This window comes from Eublepharis macularius, chromosome 10 (assembly GCF_028583425.1).
Source record: "Eublepharis macularius isolate TG4126 chromosome 10, MPM_Emac_v1.0, whole genome shotgun sequence".
Taxonomy (NCBI): domain Eukaryota; kingdom Metazoa; phylum Chordata; class Lepidosauria; order Squamata; family Eublepharidae; genus Eublepharis; species Eublepharis macularius.
Genome location: NC_072799.1, coordinates 1,961,166 through 1,979,211, shown reverse-complemented (window position 1 = coordinate 1,979,211; position 18,046 = coordinate 1,961,166). Strand labels below are relative to the sequence as shown.

The 18,046-nt window shown below is 49.9% G+C and overlaps 1 protein-coding gene across 2 annotated transcripts in view; it reads left to right on the top strand.

The window, feature by feature from the left end:
- Positions 1–18,046, top strand: part of DYSF (dysferlin) — a 191,918-nt gene that overhangs the window by 78,167 nt on the left and 95,705 nt on the right. For both annotated transcript variants that reach the window (XM_054990484.1, XM_054990483.1), the window contains 6 exons: positions 1,979–2,110; positions 2,793–2,959; positions 5,086–5,200; positions 5,691–5,796; positions 9,085–9,227; positions 14,269–14,442. In XM_054990484.1, the coding sequence (XP_054846459.1) occupies positions 1,979–2,110; positions 2,793–2,959; positions 5,086–5,200; positions 5,691–5,796; positions 9,085–9,227; positions 14,269–14,442 (837 nt within the window). The remainder of the gene's footprint in view (positions 1–1,978; positions 2,111–2,792; positions 2,960–5,085; positions 5,201–5,690; positions 5,797–9,084; positions 9,228–14,268; positions 14,443–18,046) is intronic.

Sequence of the window (18,046 nt, the reverse complement as noted above, 5' to 3'; positions counted from 1 at the left end):
AAATGTAGTGTAATGACATGTCACCTAAATATCACTGTAAGAAAGTTCTACTTTGCTTTATGAATGCCGAGTTTACATTCTGTGACTACTGCGAGGTTAAGCTCAAACTGCTCTGACGGGTAGTCTGGTCAAAAGAAACGAGCCAGCTCTCTTCCTGACTCCTCCTAGTTTCCAAGTTGAAGAAAGAGGCCATAAATCCCACAGGAGAGCCATTAATGCAACGCCAGAAGAGACAGAAGTAGCACAACGCTGGCCTGGTCACATCGGCAGTGATGGCCAAATGAGCTTCAGCTCTCCTTTCCCCACCATGGCATATTTCACAGGGGGCTTGTGGGAATAAGCAGGGGCTCCCCCTCGGCTGGGTTGAGGAATCCAGGGCCCCTCAGTCCCATTGCCCAGAGTGGCAGCATCAAGTCCGGCATCACAGTACTTCTGAAAAAAAACCTGGAAGTGACATAGGGTAGCTCTAGGAATTGCCAGATACTCTATGGTTATATCACAGAGCTCCTGCCGATTCCTAGAGTTACCTATGTTACTTAAGGTTTTTTTTACTGGAAGGGTTGTGACGCCACAGCTGCTTGGTAAACCTACCCTTTGAAAAAAGGGGCAACATCCTTAAAGCAGCAGTTGTGGGGAAGCTGTTCTTGGAGACATCGCTTTGCTTTAAGGAATCTTGGGCAGGTCTGGCCCGGGAAGGTTTTGCACTCTAGGCAAGAAGCTGCGACCACCCTCCCTCCCTTGCTCTCCCACACTGCAGGGGAGCAGGAATCCTCCTCCTGTCCTCCTCTTCCCCTTTCCACCAGGCAGAGGCGCCCTCCTCTCATCTGTCCTCACTGCCCAGAGACAAGAAACCTCTGGCCACCTTCCTTTCTCCTTTGCATCATGTGAAGGGGGGAAAGAGGGAAGAGCGGAGAGTAAACTTTAAGTGGGAAGGAAAATGAGAGCCAAGCTCCAAGTGACGCCTGACACAGATTGGACACTTGTCAGCTTCCCTCAAGTTTTGGGAAGCTGACAAGTGTCCAACCTGTGTCAGGCGTCACTTGGAGCTTGGCTCTGAGTGGATAAACTAGAAGAGGTCAAGCTCTCCTTGGGGTCCAGCAGATTATGATCCAACTCATGTTCTTGCACTGATTTTCCAGCATTCTCTGGCTGAGCCACCCTCTCAGCTTTTATCATTTGTGAACTCTTTGGAATGCGGCAGCTGCTTTTCCTATTGGCCGGTTTAGAGCCTGCAGGTTAGAGAAAGTCAGAGTTTGAAGGCTCAACCTAGCTTGGCCTGTTGGGAGGATAAAGAGAGAAGAGTGCTTTGAACCATGTATTGCCCACCTAGGGTTGACGGGTCCCCTTACCCTCCTGGCAGGGGGCAGGGAGGCTGGCACTTAGGTAGGGCTCCCAAACCAGCCAAATCAACCTGGCGCAAAGCCTGGGAGCACTCCTGAGGCCTGTGCAAGGACGTCACTCCCAGAAATGTACCCCAGGAGATCCGTTCTTGTGCCTTTCCCCCCGCTGGTCAGGTGAGTTGTGGTGGGGAGAGGAGGCTGGTACTGGCAAGTGGACTGGCAACCTTATGCCCACCTCTTCATCCTGGTAAAAAAAAAAGGTACTTTGTGCAAGCACCGAGTCATTACTGACCCATGGCAGGGCATTGCATCACGACGTTTTCTTGGCAGACTTTTTACGGGGTGGTTTTCCATTGCCTTCCTCAGTCATCTACACTTTACCCCCAGGAAACTGGGTACTCATTTTACCGACCTTGGTAGGATGGAAGGCTGAGTCAACCTTGAGCTGGCTGCCTGAACCTGACTTCCGCCAGGATCGAACTCAGGTCGTGAGCAGAGCTTGGGCTGCAGTCCTGCCGCTTACCACTCTGCACCACGAGGCTCTCCACCTCTTTACCTCTTCATTCTGAGCTGAACTTATTTGCAAGGTGCTGGGCTTGGAATAAGTAACCACTGTGTCTCCAACAATTTTACTCTAGAACCCTCAGGAAGAGGTGATGGGGCCTCGGATCCCGGCCCAGATTCGAGTCCGGCTGTGGCTTGGGCTAGCTGTGGATGAGAAAGAATTCAACAAGTCAACGGAGGGGAGACTCTCCGTCTTTGCAGAAACGGTGAGCTGAGTTTTATCCAACCCATAGAATGAAGAGGACAGACCCCAGGCCCCTCTGGGGTCTGTCCTGATCTTCCTGCCCTCAAAGGAAGAAAATACTGTCTAGCCTTTTGGCTTACTCAGTCTCTGTTCTTTAGGCCTGACAATCTGATAGAGCTGATAAATGGTAAACTTTTAGCCTCACTCTGGCCAGAGCCATTTGTATCTGTAAGGCACTGAAGGGTTCTGTGTTTGGGGTCTGATAATTCACCCACCCTCCATACACAGCCCCCCCCTTTCCCCTTTGCTTGCTATGTACTTGCAGCCAGGATCCAGTATATCAACACAATAGTAAAGAAGAGTCCAGTAGCACCTTTAAGACTAACCAACTTTATTGTAGCATAAGCTGTCAATGCATCTGATGAAGAGAGCTGTGGCGCTCGAAAGCTTAAGCTGCAATAAAGTTGGTTAGTCTTAAAGGTGCTACTGGACTCTTTACTATTATGCTGTCTGGTTGCATAGTTTTATATTTTGTAATCTGCCTTGAGGCGTAATGAAAAAGTGGGCTATAAATAATCAATCAATGAGTAGACTTCACTGTTTAAGAGCTGATGGGGCTTTTGTAGGTGATTCAGCTTCATTTGCAGGGGCGGTACCGTTCCCCCCTTTTCTGTTGGAATACTTTTCTGTCTTTTCTTTTTCAGTATGAAAATCAAACCAAGCTGGCACTGGTTGGAAACTGGGGCACCTCCGGCCTGACCTACCCCAAGTATTCCGATGTCACGGGCAAGATCAAGTTGCCAAAGGACAGCTTCAAGCCTTCCACAGACTGGGCTTGGGCTGGGGAGTGGTTTGTCAGCCCCGAAAAGACGTGAGTGCCTGGTCATGTGATCTTAGGAGACTGTCCTTTGCACCTGCCGGTTCTTTGGGGCTCAGTCAGGAACAATTGAACAATTAAAACAAAATTAAGACAATTTTTTAAAAATATGAACTTTCCACCATACAAAACTATGCAAGAAAGATTTATATAGCTGACACTTAGGTATAATAGCGGGAGAGCTGGGGGGCAGGGATGGGGTGTGTGTCGTGTGACAGAGATGTCACCAACATTACTATGTCATTTCTGGGTAGAAACTGGAAGTAACAAGGAGGTAGCTGTAGGAATCACTGGAAACTCAGTGGCTTTACCATAGAGTTTCCAGCAATTACAAGAGCTACCCATTCCAAGAGATTCCCAGAAGTGATGTTGTGCAGCCAGTGTGGTGTCATTCCCCTCTCACTGCTGCTCCTTCCTGGTTGGCAGCCATTGGCACCACCATTGCCAGCCATTGCCAGCAACCCTGAGTGCTACAGGGCTGGTGGGCTCATTGCAAGTGACTCCTGTCACTTTTTGCCTCACTATTGCATTGTTTAAAGAATAACTCCTGTGGCACAATTTTTGCCTTTTTCACAACGATTTAGGGTGACACTAGCCTCCTTCAATAATGGGCTGAGGGTGAACCCCCCTGCTACAGGGCTGAGGCCTGAGAAGAGGTGTAGCTTCTGCCTCGTCCTCTCTTCTTCTTCTTCATTCTCTATTTGGATCAGCAGTTTTCTGTCTGGTCCTGGTACTAAAAGGATCCTCAGCCCTTTTCAGGCGGTATATTTGACTGTGTTGGGAGAGAACTCTTTACATGCAATCCTCCCGGTATATATCACTTCACAGTCCATTCATTTTCTGTCTTTGCTCCCGTGCTGTGCACTGGGCTCCCCGAGGAGACGAGGCGAGAGTCATCATTAGAAATGTTCAGGTAGCAATGCAAGACCGTTGTATTTGCCAGGGCTTTTAACGAGGTACAGAATGCAGATATTTAATATGGGGGAGAGGGGTTACTTGGGCTTTTGTTTTGCATGTTTTAAACCATGAAGTTTTGCATTGTGCAAGGGGTTGGACTAGATGACCCTGAAGGACCCTTCCAACCCTCTGTGATTCTAATGTGAACTTAGGGCAAGTTCTCCGACTGCCGGTTCCCTAGCATTAGAGAGGAATATAAGAGAAGGTCTCTCAATGAGTATTTCTGTCAGTACAACCTCTGCCATGCCCTCGTCACTCCTACCAACTGCTGCTTTTCCGTCTCCACCTGCCCTGCTTCTTGACGGTGCTCTCAAAACTCTTCCTGTTCACGATGCAAGGAAACAGCTGGGCCTGAGATGCCAGCAGCCGTGGGGGTCAGAAGAGAATGGTGCAGGACCCGTGGGGGTGAGAGGGAGGAGCTTAGAGGCAGTCTGCAGCCCCCAGGCAAGAGCATTCAGGTGGGCGTGGGAAGCCACACTTGGGGTTCCGGTCTGATGGAAACAAGTAATCTCTTGGTAGGGACAGGTGGGCGGACTTTGGGCACAAACAGATCATGACCCAAACAGAAATGACGAGTTTTAAAACAGGTCCCAAATTGCATCCTGAGAAGTCTGAAAAGGACAGACATCAGATTAACGGTGGTGGAATTTTCCAGGCTAGTCTGGAGGAGAGAAAGATACGAAACTCTTTTCAGAACTTTGCAAATCTTACCTATTGGTTTGTGCGATACGTATTTTTTCACATGGGCAGTTTCAACATCTCCTTGTCTGGAGAAGCCTAATGTGGAACTCAGCAGATACCAGAGCCAGGAAACACCATTCCTGCAGCTGTGGCTAGCAGGTTAGCAATCTGACGAAGAGAGCTGTGGTTCTCGAAAGCTTATGCTACAGTAAAGTTGGTTAGTCTTAAAGGTGCTACTGGACTCTTTTCTATTTTGCAGGTTAGCACCGTATGCTTCTTACATGACGAAGGGCCTCTGAGAGATCAAAGACAGTTTTGTTGACAAGAACTGCAAGGATCCTCTCAGCCAACCCGTTCATTGTTAACAAACCTGGGTTTGGACTCACAGAAGCTCTAGCAAAGGGCGGGCTTTGTTCCAAAGGGAAACGGTTGAGTCCTCTCAGCATCCCTTGGCTTTTTTCTTCCCTGCCCTCTCATCACAGGCTGCTATACGACGTGGATGCCGGGCACATGAGCTTTGTGGAGGAAGTGTTTGAGAACCAAGTGCGCCTTCCTGGCGGCCAGTGGATCCACATGGCCGAGCCCTACACAGATGTGGTAAGCACAGCCCTCTCGGATTGATTCCGCAGAAACGGCATCATTTAAGTTAACAAATGAAAGGAGGGAGGGGGGGGAGAGATTCCCTTTTCTGTCTTGCCCCCGCTTCAGCTTGCCCCCTCCCCTGCCACCAGCTCCGATTCTCCTCTCTCCTTATTGGCACACCTCATTTTCCAGCTTGTCACTGCCTGCTAAGTGCAGGTGTCAATACCCCATTTTGGGTGACTATGGTATTTGAAAATGCTCCCTGGACCCCGGTGTCCTGTTTTATGTAACAGGTAAGGTTTTGTCACTCCAAAATTAGTTTTTTTGAGCATAGATTTTTCTGCAAATCTCGGGTTTCCCTGGGTTTGCAGACCCCTGAGTGACAGCCTGGGCCTGCCCCGTTGAGCAGACTGGTCCCATGTGGGCTGATGGACATTGTGATTAAATCCAACCCGCCCCCCCCTTCTCTCGGAGCATTTCATTGGATTCTCTGCTTCTCTTCCAGAACGGGGAGAAAGTTCTGTCCAAAGATGAAATTGAATGTCCACCGGGGTGGAAATGGGACGATCCGGAGTGGGACACAGACCTCAACAGAGCGGTTGATGAGAGAGGTACGGGAGTAGGTCGTGCTCCAGAGTGTTTCCTTAAACCTCCTTTACTTTGCCTTCTGTTTTAGCAGTCAACCTGCACAGTCCAGTAAGGGGCCCATCCTAGACCTCTATAGCCAATGTCTCTGTGCTTGTTCTCGTAACTGAATTACGTTGCTGTTTCAGGGTAGATCAAGACTGGTAGCCGTGTCAGTTTGTCTGTAGCCGGAGAAAATAGCAAGAGTCCAGTAGCACCTATAAGACTCGCAAAATTTGTGGTAGGGCGGGAGCTGAAGAAGTGAGCTGTGGCTCGCAAAAGCCCTACCACAATTTCTGTTAGTCTTATAGGTGCTACTGGACTGCTCTTTTCTACTGTTTCAGGGTAGTTATTCAAAAATAACAACCCCTGTTTACCCAAATAAGGGATACCAGAGTGTTCCTTGTTCGCATTTATGGGTCGCTGGTTTTCCTATGGGGTCTGTGAATGCCATCCACTAGAGATAACAATACATGGGCACGTGTCTGGGAGTGAAAGGGAAGTGAGACCGCCTGGGAGGAATAACTCCTCTTGGGATGGGTTGTGGCTCTTGCTTTGCACAGAGGAAGTCCTGGGTGGGTTCCATCCTAGGCATATCCAGTTAGAGGCTCTCTGGGCCAAATCCAGGAAGGCTCCACGATTAGAGCTCCTGGCATTTTTTCCTTTTAATAATCAGGAATACGCGGGCCCAGATGCAATCAGAACCCCTTTGCAACGGAAGGGGAGAGCCTTCCCCTTTCACAGTTTCCGTGCCTGAAATGCTCTTTGTCCGTTGGAGCAGCGATCCAAGCCCCTTTGTCGGGAGAGCTATAGTTGCCCCATTCTTTTCTTGTCTCTGAGAGTCAAGCTACAAGTGCAGTTCACGTGGCGGGTCCGTGCAAGTTTACTTGGGCAGTGTAGTTAAGAGACTCCTTCCCATAGCAACGGCGGCGGCGATGAAGCTCCAGCCGCTCAGCTCCTCTACTCTCTCCCACCTGCTCATGGGCACTGGGGGGCTCCGTGAGGAAGCTGAGCTGCGGTGCGCAGGCCTGACTGGCTGGTGATGGGGCTGCGGCGGCAACGGGGCTGCTTCTTCCTGCCTGCCTGCCTTCCTTCCCACCTCGTTTGCAGGAGCTGGGACTCCCGCGCACTCAAGTGGACAGATGCACCTGGCATGGGGCAGGGAGAGCGGCAGGGCGAGGAAGGAGCCAGGTGGGCGCAGTGCTGCGCTCCCATGTCAGAAGGTGCCTGGCAACTGCACTCCGGCCCTGCACAGCCGCAGCAGGCCGCGGGAGGAGGGGCACGCCCTATCCTCCGCTGCTTCTCCCTCACTGCTGCCCGTCCGGATGGCGCTGTTGTGCTCCCACCACTGGTGGTGCCCCACCCAGCCAGGCTGCGTGTGCAAGCTGCCACGTGCAGGCACCGGGCATACAAAGGGTGGCTGAAGCTTCACTGCTGCCGCCACCGCAGCTGCTATGGGAAGGAGGGAGTCTCCGTCCAGCTGCACTTCCCAGCTAATCTTGCGGGGCCAGTCAAGAGCACTTCACGTGAACTGCGTCACTTGCAGCTTGACTCTGAGGCTGGGACTAGAGTATCGCCATCCTACCAGACCACAAGCCCGGAAGTTAAGATCACTGGGGGAAGCCTCTTGCCTGTCCCATTAACCCCAGGGAACTTCACCTGCTGCCCTCCCTATCTATCTTCAGGAGGGGACTAAAGACTTTTTAAAATTTAGGACGGCTTCTGTTTAGCCCCTTTTAATGTATGGGTAGCTTTTGTGTAATTTTATGCTTTTGTTTTGTATTGTAAGCCAACTTGAGCTCCTTTAGGTGGAAAGGAGGCTAATAAATGTCTTAAATACAATAAATAATAAATAAATGGTAGCAAATCACAGGTCCATGCAGCTGTTTCAGGTCAAGAAACCATGCAGGGGGAGGCTTAATGTCCCTTTCCTTGTGGGGCATTTCGGTTGGGCATTAGGTCCCCGCATGCTTGACTTTATAGAAGAAGCCACTGAGAACTCCAGTCGTGGACCTGCCAGCATCTCCTTGGTAGTGGATGCTGAGGAAGGCCTTTCCCTGCCTGAGGAGACAGAGCCGAGCATGACTCAGTAGAAAGCAGCCCTAGATGTTTGTAGTCACGAGCTCCTCTTCTTGGGGACGTTGACTCATTTGCTTCGTCTCTTGAGTGTGTCACATGAAACTCTGAAGTGAATTCAGCTCAGAAGTTAGTTAAGTTGCAGTCCAAATTTAATTTTCCCCTTTCTCCCTTTATTGGCTTTATTTTCCCATATTCCCATAATGGAGGCTGTTGTGGGTCTCGTAATTCCATAAAATACATGGAATAAAATGTTGGAGATACATTTTTAAAGGCAATTACATGTTCTCAGCATGGCTTAAGGATTAATTTCATTAAGTGTTTATATTTTGAATTGTGAAATGTTATTTATTTATATATTTATTTATATATTGGATTTATATCCCTCCCTCCACGCAAGCAGGCTCAGGGCTGGTCACAACATCATATTAACCAACTTCATTGTAGCATAAGCTTTCAAGAACCACAGCTCTCTTCGTCAGATGCATGATGCATAAAATATTCTATGATTCTATGATTCTATGATTCTGATTCTATAAATACCATAAAATACTATAAAATATAACTTAGGGTAAAGGTAAAGGTAGTCCCCTGTGCAAGCACCGAGTCATTACTGACCCATGGGGGGACGTCGCACCACGACGTTTTCTTGGCAGACTTTTTACGGGGTGGTTTGCCATTGCCTTCCCCAGTCATCTGCACTTTACCCCCAGGAAACTGGGCGCTCATTTTACTGACCTCGGAAGGATGGAAGGCTGAGTCAACCTTGAGCTGGCTATCTGAACCCGGCTTCCGCTGGAATCGAACTCAGGTCGTGAGCAGAGCTTGGGCTGCAGTACTGCAGCTTACCACTCTGCGCCACAGGGTTCTAATAAACTTAAAACCATATAAAACAATAAAACGAAGTTCAACAAGGACGATCTCCAAGATATGGCAGTATAGTAGCTTCGGTACATATCACCCTGAGTAGGCACAACAGATACCAGTTAGGCTTTGAAAGCAGAGCAGACCAGGCAAGGATAGCTCACCAGCTCCTCAACCATTCTCATAGGCTGGTTGGAGTCAAATGTCAAAATATGGCCCACCTCTGGACTTCACAGGTTTAGCTTCCTGGGGTCCAGAGAGCCACGGCAACAGGCAAATGAGAAACAGTGAGAATTCCTTTGAGCACATCTCCGCTTTTCTTTCTTGCCCCTGAGGCTGGGAATATGGTATCACCATCCCACCGGACCGCAAGCCCAAGGCCTGGGTGCCGGCAGAGAAGATGTACCACACGAACCGACGCAGGCGTTGGGTGAGGCTGCGCAGGAGGGACCTCTCGCAGATGGAGGCTTTGAAAAAGGTCAGTATACAGGTTCAAGAGGAATCGGTGTGTACGGATTTGATTTCTTCCATCTTGACTCGAGAGTTGCGCGGTATGATGCTTGCTTGTGCGCTCGTTTTCTCACTTCCAGAACAGCTGTGTCTCTGTGAGAAAGGCAAGCTTGTAAATGAAGCAAATAAAGGCATGACTTCTAGGCTTTTGTGTTGCCTTAAAAACGTATCTGGCGACCCCCACCAGAGTCAGCGTTCACCCCAGTTCCGCCAATAATGGGCTCATCCTAGAGGTCAATCAGTGGCTGCCTTTGTGCAAATAGCCGCCTGCAAAATAAACAAATAGATAAGCCCAGAGCCCTGTATAAATTGGGCACATGGAGCATATTTTGTGTGATGTCTCCTATTTGGGATAATTCGTTCCACGTTTTGCATAAAGTATTCTAGTTCTGCTCATTATGGGGAGGGGAGGGACCACGGCTGCAGCTTTGCACCCGAACAGCGGGTAAGAAAGAAACAGAAAGAAAAATGAAACGGGAGATTCTTAGGGCGCTTCTGTGCCCGAAAGCACAGGCTGTGATTTTTTGAGCGCCCTGCAGAACTCCTGCCTGGCTCTACTTGTAAGGAACACGTTTGGCCAGTGACCCTTGTGGAACGGAAAGGAACAAATGTGTGTCTCTTTTGTGTCCCTGGAAAGGTTTTTTTTTTAATCTACAGCTTTAGACTGGAAGCCCTCCAGGGAAGGCCTATGCCAGCCTTGTCATCTGTACAGCACCTAGCACGTTGCACTAGAGAAATACCTGGGTTTCAGAGCCTCTCGTAAGGGTCTTTGATTGACTTCTCAGCCTCTTCCCACTTGCCCACTTCTCCTTGTCTTGTTGGTCCAATGGACAGGGTCATTTCTGGGTTTGTCCAGCACCTAGCACAGCATCAGTAACCGAAGGACCAAATGATATGCTGCTTGTAGTTCCCGAATTGAGGTCTTTCTTTTCTGAAATGTGAAGTGGCTGCAGGTGGCCGAGTGGTGACGCTGAATTGGAGGTGGTCAGAAGATGTTCTTCAACCCCACTCTAAATATTATCGAATTAGTGGAATAATGCCACTGACGTTCATCTGCGAATATTATGATTTTGTGTTGAAAAAACCTAGCACACTGAGGCAGCACAGTGAATGTCCTGCTGGTCATTTCAGCTGGGTAGTTGTGTTGGTCTGCAGTAGAAGGGCAAGATTTGAATCCAGTAGCAAGATTTCCAGGGTGGAAGTTTTCGAGAGCTAAACTCCTTTCACCAGATATGAGTAGGAATGGAGATTCCTGAGCCCGTAGGCTCTGACAAAGGGAGGCTCGATTCTCAAATGCTTATACCCTGGAAATGTTATTGGTCTTTAAGGTGCTAATGGATTCGAGTCATGCTGGTCGCGAGAGAAAGCCCGTATCTGAGGAAGTGAGCAGTGATTCATGAATGCTCCTATTGAACTAATGCTGATGGTCTTGAAGGTGCTGTGGGTCTTTTTGCTATGGTTAAAAATCAGAACCCAAATGTGGCAAATAAATAAATACTTCCCCCAGCTGGTTCTCTCTCTCTCCAAGAGTGGGGGGGGGCATTTGCAGCTGGCAAAGAATGTAAAACGGCTCTCCTCTGCCCACAGTTGCTTTGCACACTTCCCTGAGAAAAAAGATTGCAAAATACTGCAGAAGGCAAAGGTGCTTGGAGGCAAAACGGAGTAATTAACGGAGCTGAATGTCCAAGTTCCTTCGGCAGGGCTTGGCCGTCCTCTAGGTGTCTCCCTTGGCCTGCAGATACCAAATGGATCCCTTCAAGCGGCTTGCGAGAGGAAAACCCTTAAGACTTAAAACCAGTCAATAGAAAGAGAATTGAGGGGAGGGGGGGTTAGGGGGGCAGCGAGGGTTGACCAAATGAAGTTCCACCAGCATGGGGTGCAGTTTCCTTTCTGATTTCTCTCTGCTTTCTAATGGCAGCTGAGGGGATACCTTGCTAGAAGTGACAGGACAGGATATCCACCCATGGAGACTGCCTAGCAGAGATTGGCTCCGTCTTGTACCTCTCCCATATCAACTGCCTATAGAAGAGCAAGCCTCTGAGGATGTGCAGGGTACTTTTTACCGAGCACTGCATAGCCTTATTGGTGTCCACTCATCTAGGGTGGAAGGGCAAAATGTCTGGGTCAGATCAGAGCCCCGGCATCTGTTGGGCTCCAAACTGAAAGTCAAACGGAGACTGTGGAGGCAGCCATCTTTCCCCGTGACTGCTTTGTCCCTCAGATCTATGAGGAGAGCTGTGCCCGTGTCTAACTTCCTTACAACCCATTGTTCAGACACTTTTCTCCCAGTCTTGCTAACTTCTGGAACTAACAACAAACGAAAGGAGGGGGAAAGCCCAGGTACGGTAGAACTCCATTATTTGCCAACTGTGTGAAGGGAGAAACTGAGTGTGGGTGACCATCTTTGAAGCATTAGCCTATGAAGAAGTAAATCCTACGAAACGGGGACTGGAAATATGCGAGCTAAAACCCGTCGGCTGCATGATATTTAAATGTTCAGCTTCAGTTTTCCTCTGTGATGATCTTCAACCTGTGGATAAAAGGAAATGCATTGAAAGTGACCAACACTCTGTTTTTCACCAGTTGGAGTTCTTACAACAGGGACTTGCGATCTCAATTAATTTTATGTATTTATTTATTGTATTTATATGTACATTTATTGTACTTGCACTTAACACTTTAGCATTTTGCCCAATCAAAATATAAAAATATAAAAAATTAAATATTTAAATATGCAAAATATTGTTAAGTGTGGAATGACTGTTTGAGAAGTGTTTTCTCGCCCCGGTTTTTTTTTTTTTACTTCTGGAACTAAAGCAGGTTGGGGAAAAATGAAATTTGGTGTCACTAGGCCTTGGGCATGTCACGTAAGGGAGGATTTGAGTCCAGTGGCACCTTAGAGACCAACAACATTTCCAGAGTGTAAGCTTTCGAGAGTCAGAGCTCCCTTCTTCTCCAGACATGATTGCTAAGGGTGGGTTTGGTTCCCCTCACCTGTGTGAGTTCCATTTTGGAACTTAAAATGAGACCCTTGTTAACCCTTCTGTATGTTCACATGGCAGACACACAAACATGGCCGCCAGCGTCCATCTTGTTTGGCCCTCTCTGGAGAAGGAGGCCTGCTGGGGTGAATTCATTGCCAGGCAACATGAGTCATTTCTCTTCCAAGGCCTCTGTCGGGGTCAGAGCTACTTCTGAGGCTGGGTGTATCTGAGGGGGGGAAATTGTCCCAAGAAAAGTTGATCTCTGGGATGCAGGTTAAAATGTTTTGTATATAATTGACGCTGCCTCTGTCAATCATGGAAATTCTCTCTAAACAGAGGACTGAAACTCTGCTGGCTGAGGGGCTGGAGCTTTTGCTTAACCCACTCTTGTCCACTTCTGACTTCCCACCTGTTTGGTTAAAGTTGTGAGGGGTAGAGACCTGATTTTCTTTAAAAAGCCCTACAGAACCAGGATCTATTCTAGGAAAGTGAAACTGCAGTGGGCTTTGGCCATGCCACAGGGACCTGGAGTCAAATGATGCTCAGCCGTGATGCTCACCAGGTGATTTTTGGTCATCAAACTCAGCCTTATTCATTTCACAGCATTATTATCAGGATAAAATGGGACCATGGGAAACTGGGGACAAGACCTTGATCTCATTGGAGGAACAGCAGGATGAAAATAAAGCCTCGGTATAATCCCAAAAGCTTGGCAGCAAGCCCTCCTCCTTTCTTCTAGATGTTGGTGGACAAAATCCACGATTTTGAAATCATCAGCCGTAAAAAGCAAGGTGGGCTCAACCCACCGGGAACTTCTTCTTTGAATTCGTGTCCAGGAGACGTTTCGGTTGGATTGGGCCTGTGGTTATTAACACAGTATTCCTCTGAGCAATTACTTCAATGCTTCCTGAGCTAATGGGGCCTGGAGTTGCCCAGAGGCAGCCAAGGAAAATACCAGGTGTTGTGGGTAGGAGGTGGCTTGCGTCACTGTTGAGCTGGTGACCCGAAAAGGGCTTGGCCAGTTGTGTACACCTCAGATGAACTGTGAACACAAGACCTTCCCTTCGCACAGGGAGGGGCACCTGTGCTTCTGTGGGCCTGGCAGCGAGCAATAACCAGAGGGGGGGAGCAATAACCTCTAGGGGAAGGTCTGTTGAAACGAGGCGGAAGCTCACGGGAGCACATTTTGCTTAAAGAAATTGTGGACAATGACACCAAGCCTGTTCTCCTGTGCGAGAACTCCCCTGGCATGTTGTACTCTGTGGGAGTTCTGTGGGAGAACTCCCCTGGCATGTTGTACTCTACATTGGGTGATGCCAACACTTTCTGGATCACTTTTCTCGTAAGCATTGCTTTTCAAATGGGAATTTATACGACATTCCCGTAAATTTTAAAAGAGGTGTAAAATACTGCATTTAGTAAGCCAATTGCATTCAGATTGAACAAGACTCACCTCCCCCCTGAAGATGCTTTAAATACAAACATTTATATAATTATATATTTATATAACATATATAATACTGACTTTGAGAGACCAGTGGTCTGATTCAGTATACGGCAACTTCGTGTGTGTTGTTCCTCGTGTTTACCAAAATAGATACACGACTAAGCATAAAGAAATGAGCAAAATTCAAATCCAATAGCAGCTTGAAGACCAGCAGAGTTTTCCAGGGTAGTGGTAGAAGCTTTCATGAGTCGAAGCTCATTTCATCAAAGCTCAGTTCTTTGACTCACAAGAGCTTATACTCTGGAAAACCCTGGAAGAGTTTATACTCTGGAAAAGTTTGCTGATCTTTAAGTCGCTACAGGACTCAAGTTTTGTTCTACTGCCACCAACTCACATGGCTATACATCTGCAGCCATAAAGAAGTGAGTGAAGGACCAATTTGCGGGGATGATAGATGTGCTCCTCCTTTGGTGGATTTCAGGAGATGGCCAGGTTGCTGGTCTCCACAAATGGGGTCCTCTCTCCCCACTACAGGATGCCGATACGGCTTACCCAGTTCGCTTTCCTTCTCTCCGCAGCACAGGCAGGAAGAACTGGAAGGAGAGGGCTGGGAGTATGCCTCCCTCTTTGGCTGGAAGTTTCACCTGAAATACCGCAAGACTGACACTTTTCGCCGCCGCCGCTGGAGGCGTCGGATGGAGCCACTGGAGCAGACAGGAGCAGCTGCCGTCTTTGCATTGGAAGGTGCACTGGTAGGTGTCCGTTCTGGCGTATTTTCCTTCTTGCAGCTACTGGTTTCCTCCCAACAGGGGATGTAAAGAGGGCAGTCAGGGGGGAAGCTGAAAGGTGTTCTGTCCACGTCAGACAGCAGGAATGTGTGTAGACTGATTAGGTGGAAGGGAATTGCTCTTATTATCCTCCCACCCCCCAGCTTTGATTGGTTCTGTGTGAACAAAAACTTGTGCGTAATGATTCTACTCCCTGCTCTGTGAGTTTCGTCTACAGACTTCCAAATGTGTGATGAAGTCTTCCTCTTGTACACCCACCTGCAAATTGCAAGAGGCCAAATTCTCTTGGAAGAAGTTTCCTTCCAGGGTCAGGCTCCTGTGCTAAACTGGGGACTTGAGTGGAACACAAAAAGTAGAGCTGGTGCTGGGTCCCGAAGTGCAGCAGGCAGAAGGCACAGGGAGCAGTCAGGCAAGAGCAGCAGGCCCAACTCTGGGCCAGTTCAAGGTCCTTTATCAGCTGAAGCCAGGTGCAGCCGTTGTGCCCTCCCACGGGGCTTGCCTCAAACCCGCTTGGTGATGGCCCAGTCCCCGGAGGAGATGCACATGGCCTCCCATGCTGACGATGTCCAAGAGTGAACCAGCAGTCATTTGGAGGGCTTGGCTTGAGATCTGGGCCTGGCCGAAGATTGCCAGGTCCCCTGGAGCCCAAACCGGGGGATGGGGGATCCGTGGGGGGCACTGCTGGGAGAGCTCGCCTCATGTATATGCGCTCTCTGGAGCTCTTCCCCCTCACGCATGACACAGAAGTGCTCTAGAGCTCACGGGAGCGCACTGCAGGGTTCCCTGGCCCATTTCCCACACCCACTGCGATGGTGGTGGCAGGGGGTGGAGGCTGGCAATGGGGGTCCCCTGCCCCCACCAGGAGATTGGGATCCCTAGCCTGGCCGAGCTTCTCCTATTCATACCACCCCTGGCCAGGTCACAGGCTTCCTTCTGCCTGCCAGTCTTGCACGTCCTCTCTGTGCCTGAAGGCGGTTCTGCAACTTCCATACACACTGTTGGTTGACAGGATGGCCGTCTCCAGCCAGGGAAATTCTTAGAGATTTGGGGGTGGTTCCTGCAGAGGGGGGACTTTGGGGAGGGATTACACCTTGAAACGAAGGTTGCCATTCCCCCACCGGGGGTGAGGGACACCCCGCTCTCACCCTCCATCCCCTGCCTCTGCTTACCAGGGCCGTTTCCACACGGCTTACCTCAACCCGGAACGCTGTGCAACATGCTGAAAAAACCGCGGAAGATTGCGTTTTCTTCTGTGAGTTTTGCGCGACACCGTGCAAAACTCGCGTGAGAAAATGCGATCTTCTGCGTTTTTTTCGGCATGTTGCGCAGCGTCTGGGTTGAGGTAAGCCGTGCGGAAACGGCTGACGGGGGAAACATGGGCCTCCCAAGGAGCGCTCCCATGGGCCCGATTCAGCCCAGTTCGGGCCTGGATTGGGCCCAATCTGTGCTATTCAGGCCCAATTTGGGCCCCAAATGGGCCAAATCGGGCCACTGCAGAGCACGGAAGCTCTCCTGCTCTCCCCAGCAGCCTGTTCCAGACTGTTTGGGGCCTGAAACAGCCCGATTCGAGCCCAAATTGGCCTGGCTTGGGTTGGAGCACTCCCACGCTCTGCAGCAGTCTGTTCTAGGCTGATTTGAGCCCGACCTGGGCCAATGCAGGCCCGATTCAGCCCGGATCAGACCCGATTCAGCCCCCGTGTGGAGCATGGGAGTGCTCCCACGGCGGCCACAGCCTGTGCAATGACATCACTTCCCAGAAGTGACATCATTGTTTGGGCCCAGGAGTGCAGCGGGCACCCAAGCAGGTAGGTGCCAGGGCCCCCCCCCCACCAGGAGGACAGGGGGACCTGGCAGCCCTGCTTGAAACTAGGATATACCATTGAGTTTGCCCTCTGAAGCAACTGTTTCTTCCCGGGGAAGTGATCTGTGTAGTCTTGAGATCAGCTGTAATCCCAGGCCCTCCTTGGAGGTGGGCCGTCCTGTCCGTTGGTGGCACCCTAGGCCAAGTCTTCCCCTCGGCCACGCGGTTCCTCCCGGTTCAGGCCCAGAAGCCCCGACTGCCAGCCCCTGTGCGGGTGATTCCACGCACGGAAGCTTCCACCTTCTACCCAGGCAGTTTCCTTGCCGTGAAAACGCTGCTGGCACGGAGGCTACTGTGAGGAAGCCTGGCAGAGAGCCCCGCTGCCGCCTCCCCCTGCCTCCAGCCTCCCCCCATTTATTTTCTTAACTAATATTCTGGCTTTCTTAAGACGTTGGATTTCATAATCTCTTGGCTTTTCAAGGAGCTAATGGGAACCAAAGGCTGAAGCACAAAGGCCCCATTATATCCCCCCCAACCCCAGCCTCTGGATTTTCCTTTATGCGAAGTTTCGTCCTTCGCTTCTTTTTGACATTTGGACTAAGTTTTAAACAAGTTAATATATAACATTTAGTCATGTGGTTTTTTTTAAAAAAAACAACAACCCTATTTTTGTATATTCTCATTCACCTTGAGAATAGGCCAAGTTTCCCCGCCGTATCATCTTAGCGACATACTCCGAGCCCTTGAATGTCTGGGGGACGTGCCGGGGATGGGGAGGCACTGGCAGCTGAGCCAGCTGAGCCAAGGGGCCGACTGGGTTGGCAGTGCTGGGGGGTCTGCCTGGCTCTGACCTGGGCTGCAGTGATAGTAGCTGTGTGTGGAGGCTGGCCCTGTGGCTACCCGAAAAGGCACTTAGCCTCAGTTCACTCCAGGGCTGTCCTCACGTCTCGCTCTGCCCTGAGAGGCAGGCAGAAAGGGAAAGGTGAGGGAACCCCACAAGCAACACCGGAGCCTGACAGTAGACCAGGGCCGATTCCAGACAACTAACCTGAAGGCGCTGCATGCCACCATGTTCCGGATCGCGACGGGGAAAACATGAAATACCGCGTTTTCTCGCGCGAGTTTGGCGCGACGTTGCATCTCAGTTAGTACGATGATGAGCCTGACCCTCGCCCATCACCTTTGTCTGGCCTTTACGGTCGGACGTGCCGCATGTGTAGACCTGGCAGCTCTTGTCGCTTTGAACAGAGACCAATCCAGAGCCAAACTAGACAATACTTCTTTATGGAGTCGGGTCTGAGTTCCTCTCCGAATTGAGATCCTTCAGGCTTTAGAAATGACATTCGCTGATGCAGGGAAAGGGAGTCGGGTCCCTTAAAAAATGTGGAGGATTGCCATTGGCCACAAATGGTGGAACCCCTCCCACATCTGTGCTCCTCATCCCCTGCCCTCATTTGTTCAAGTAGTAGGGGGAAAATTGGGAATGATGTCATGCAGTGTGGCAGTGTCGCTTCTGGGTGAAACCTGGAAGTGATATTAGTAAGTTGAGTGACTCTCTAGGAATTCCTCCAATCTCTATGGTCTTTTCCACAGAGATTGAGGAAATTCCTAAACCATTGTTTGACATGGTGACATCACTTCTGGGTCTGTGCCCAGCTCCCTCTCCCTGTGCTCCTCTTCCAAATCTCCCTCTGTTGCCAGACACAGGCCTGGCAGCACTCTCCCTTCCTGTTCGTTTCGGAGGCACTTTTCATGACTATTCTTTGT